Genomic DNA, 4,821 nt, shown 5'->3' with positions numbered 1-4,821 from the left:
TTATTACTCCTAGGATCTTAGAGCAACAAGAGTTTTTTGAAAATTACTCTGAAAAATCTTTAAAAACTACAGGAAGTTCTTCTGCAGTCCAATTGTTTAAAGAGCTTCCCAGTTCGTAACAGCGAATGCCCTCAAGGTTTCTTCGTTCAGACTCTTCATTGTGTACAGCATTGATGTGATGACTTCCTTTTTCGAGCAACCCTCTCTTATGATAAATTATCCCTCCTGATATAAAGGTCTAAGATATATGAGGGAACGTCATCGATTCCCACTCTACTTCTCTTCCACTTAAACGCGCTCTTCTTCTTTCTTGACACTTCTCTATTTCCTTTCTCTTCTGCCTGTGATCTGGCCTGAAACCCAAGCCAAAATGGTCTCTCTTCTCCTTTAGTTCTGGAACTTGAATCCCTCATTGGAGATATCTTTCCAATCCATTTTCTGGCAAGGCTCCTTTCCCCACTGTTATCTGCAAACCCATTCTTGTGATTCTGGATATCTTAGGCACTGGCACCTCATTCCCCTCTGAAATAAATGTTGCATTAACGAATTCTAATGAGCGAAAAGAACACTCAACGGCCTCCTCATTCACCTCTACATAGGGTGCGTCACTGGCAACTGCTGCTATGTTGTCTTCCTCCGCATTTATGGTGACCAGCCGTCCATCTGTTACTAGCTTCAATTTCTGGTGCAAAGATGAGGGCACCGCTCCTGCCGAATGTATCCAAGGCCTTCCCAATAAGCAATTATAAGAGGGCTTGATGTCCATCACTAGAAATTCTACCTCATACGTGTTTGGCCCGATCATCAAAGGGATATCGATTCCTCCCATGACCTTTCTCTCCGTACCATCGAATGCTCTCACTACATTATGGCATGTTTTCATGTGAGAACTGTCTATGGGCAATATGTTCAATGTGGACAATGGCAGGACATTTAAGGCTAACCCATTATCAATAAGCACACTTAGCAATTTATATCCTTTGCAGCGAGTGGTGATGTCCAAAGCTTTAGCTGATCCCATGCCACCAGGTAGGATTTCATCATCATTGAAATAAATGAAGTTGTCAGCGCTTATGTTACTAACCAATCGATCCAACTTGTTGATGGATATATCATTAGTATTGTAAGTCTTATTGAGCACCTTCATTAATGCCTCACGATGTACCTCTGAACTCAGAAGCAAAGTGAACACTGATATGCGAGCTGGTTGTTTGCGCAATTGTTCAACCACGCTATACTCACTGTGTTTCATGAATTTTAGGAACTCTCTAGCTTCTTCTTCTTTCACTGGCTCATTAACAAGTACCTCAACCCCATTCTCCTTCTCAATATCAAAGGCTTTCACTTTCATGGGCTCAACTCTGATGCCTCCTGAATCATAACGCTTCCCATTACGTGTGTAGGAACCTTCAACTTGAGCCTCTTTAGAAGTACTAGCTATATCTTCTCTCTCCGGCATTGTCACATTGTAGTCATAATTCCAGGGTACCCTCTTGTTATCCTTATAAGAAAAGGAAAAGGGCTTGTGAATAATGACTTTCGGCGTTGTTTGTGTCTCAACTTCATTATTCCTTGGTAGAGAAATAATAATCCTTGGCCGGTTGATTCTTTGATTCTTTGGTTCACCTTCCAATGCGCATACGTGTCCCTCATCTGAGCCAGCTTCATAAAATTCCAGCTCCTTATTATCCATAAGGTTTTGTACCAAAGCCTTAAACTCGTCACATTCCTGGATCTCGTGTCCCTCTTCTACATGGAACTCGCAGTAGTCCCTCGCTTCTTTATTTCCTTCTTCAGAGATTATCATCTCTCTTTTCATCATTTCTTCCCAGATTACTTTCATTGGCATTCTTACCTCGGCCATGTCCTCTTTAATCCTTCTCATACCATTTTCCCCAATTGTGTTTACCCCTTGATCACCATGGTTCGGCAACGGGTTCTCTGTACTAGGAGTGTCATCAAATTTTACGACCCCCATCTTGATAAGTCTTTCCACTGCTTTTTTAAAGCCAGTGCAACTTTTGATCGAATGCCCTGATATCCCTACATGGTATTCACATTTGGTGTTTGCATTGTACCATTTGAGATATGGAGGTTGCAGTGGTTTCAAATGAAAAAGGAGCTATTGCGTGCGCATCAAATAAACTTTGATAAAGCTCTTGGTACGTCACTGGGATAGACGTGAGAACCCTGCTTTTGAGAACCCTGTTGCCCAACTGTAGTTGCTCTGGGCTGACTAACCGTAATCGCTTTTGAGTTATAACTACTCGTATTGTTCTCCTCATTATCTTTCCTTCTTGGGGCCGATCTTTTAGTAGTTTCCCCCTCTATCTTACCACCCCTTATGGCGTTCTCAATCATTTCCCCTGCCATAACTATATCCGCAAAACTCTTGATGGTACTTCCAATCATATGAGTAATGAATGGGGCCTTCAAGGTGTTAATGAACAGCATGGTAGTTTCTTTCTCTAAGAGCGGTGGTTGAACTTACATGGCAACCTCCCTCCACCTCTGTGCATATTGCCTAAAGCTCTCATTAGGCTTCTTTTCCATGTTCTGTAGAGTGATTCTATTAGGAGTCATGTCAGTCACATGATTATATTGCTGCATGAAGGCTTGCGCTAAGTCTCTCCAAGAACCGATCCTAGTGCGGCTCAATTGATTGTACCACCTAGCCGCTGCCCCAACCAAACTATCCTGGAAACAATGGATCAATAGTTGATCATTGTTTACATAGCTGGTCATCCGCCTACAGAACATGGTGATATGGGCCTCAGGGCAAGTAGTCCCATTGTACTTTTCAAATTCTGGCATCTTGAACTTATGAGGAAGCACCAAATCTGGGACCAAACTCAAGTCCTTGGCATCAATTCCCTAACGATTATTAGCATTTTCCAATGCCTTAAATTTCTCCTCTAACCATCTGCAACGTTCCTCTAATTGCCTTGATGATTCGAGTCTCATCTCTTTCCTCTCAGCTACATCTAAATTAGGGATGACTGGATTGGTAGGGTTATCTCCCGGGTTGGATCCCGAGCCAGTTTAGAAGTTTATGGGTGTTCCAGCATCGACTTGCCTATGTTGAGGCCTTATTGTGACGGACGGCCTTCGGGGATATGCCTTAGGTTGAGTTTGCACATGGGTGGGGTAAAACCTAGAGGATGATCCTCATTATCCTCTTCAGTGATAGTCATAGGGGCCTTTCCTTTATCCGTTGCCCCCTTCAGCAGCTAATCCATTTCAGCCATCATATTCCTTTGGGCCGCTAACATTTGATCATTCATCTCCTGTTGGATTTTTGCCAATTGTTCCTGTAATTGCTCTTGCATTTCTCTCTGGATCTGCTCAAGTCTTTGATCCATATTCTTTTTCTTAGGGCGTGTACTGTAAGGATGTGTTGCTTCTAGGTTTTCTCTTTCTCTTACTCTCTCTTTCTCTCTCTAGTAATTTTAACTAATTAGGATCTTTCTATAAATTTGAATGCATATGATGCGATGAGATGCAAATGCATGAATGCAAAAAGATATCGATTCTGATTCAGTTTCTTTTAGAAAATGTTATTTAAGAGACAAAAATCTTTACACAAAACGGATTACAAATACGCTTTCACCCTCAAGCCCAGAGTTTTAACCCTATCCAATAACAAAGCTAGCTCTCGACCTCTATCTGACACTGACTCATACTTTGCACTCATACATTAGCTTGCGCTGTCAGGTCTTGCAAATGATCAGCAATCTCTCGAATCTGGACTATGGCTTCTCCCATGAGGTAGTCTCTATCTCTGACTTGATCCTAAAAATGGTGAAGCTCTCCCTTCCAATGTCCTTCTCTTGCCTTAAGCTGCTCAATCTGAAGTTCACAATTCTGCAATGCTGCTTCCAACCCTCCAATATTGGGCTTCATTTCCTCGATCTTGTTCAGACTTGCCTTTAACTTGACCGCGGAGTTACGACTTCGGTGATGATGAAAAGATCGTCCAAGCTCAGTCACCTTAGCTTTTAATCCTCTCCTTCTCTAGGGCCTGATTCTGTGCCTGCATCTCTTGGAACTTCTTCTTCCAATACTCGGCTTTGGCTCTTTCTTCTTGAACCTCTTGTTGCCACTACTTTGAAGACTTCCCCAATCCAGCTCTCTTCATTGATAGCTGTATCCTCTTATATTGTGTTTTCAAGTCATCTCGGCCTTCCTCAATCTTCCTCTTTTCTTTCCTCACTTTTTCGACCTCAATTTTCTGAACGTCGACATCTAAGCTTAGGTACATCTTCTCCTCCTCAAGCCTCTCTATCTTTTTCCTGAGCTCCAATTCTTCCTTTCGAACTCTTGCTTTATGACCTCTAACTCTGATGGAATCACTTGTAAACTCTCCTCCATCGATCGAGTAGCCCCCAAACTCGGCCTAGGGATGTTATCATTGATCCTCTTGCTAAACCACCCTTTGTATTCAAGGGTTGTCGTCAGACCTTCAGTCAGAATCTTCACACAGCAAACCTTCTTCTAAGCCTCAGAAATCTCTCCATCTTCTTCTTATAATGATCCCCCTTATATGAGAAATCACTCTGAGCTAACCCTTGTGTTACCAGTATAAACTGTCCTGCTTTGTATTGCCTTAAGACGAGTAATGGTACATAACCAACAACTCCCTAAATTCCAAGAAGAGGTACCCAATCAAAGTTTCCGCAACGATAAAGGACTTCATTAGGAGCCATCCAAGGGGCTTTCCACATAACATCTTCCTCTTGGAGATTCTGAAGTATTTCCATCCACCTTTCCTCTGTAATGTCGTCCCTCCTCGGCGTAGCTGCTGCTTCCTTTAAGGGAGAA

General features: G+C 42.5%; 1 protein-coding gene across 1 annotated transcript; it reads right to left on the bottom strand.

Moving 5' to 3' along the window:
- Positions 1–409: 409 nt before the first annotated feature.
- LOC121206000 (uncharacterized) lies at positions 410–1,978 on the bottom strand. Its single transcript, XM_041076150.1, has one exon. It carries the CDS (start codon positions 1,976–1,978, stop codon positions 410–412), a length of 1,569 nt encoding a protein of 522 aa, XP_040932084.1.
- Positions 1,979–4,821: the final 2,843 nt, after the last annotated feature.

The sequence above is a fragment of the Gossypium hirsutum genome, chromosome A09 (genome assembly GCF_007990345.1).
Source record: "Gossypium hirsutum isolate 1008001.06 chromosome A09, Gossypium_hirsutum_v2.1, whole genome shotgun sequence".
Taxonomy (NCBI): domain Eukaryota; kingdom Viridiplantae; phylum Streptophyta; class Magnoliopsida; order Malvales; family Malvaceae; genus Gossypium; species Gossypium hirsutum.
This window is presented reverse-complemented; position numbering and strand designations above follow the sequence as displayed.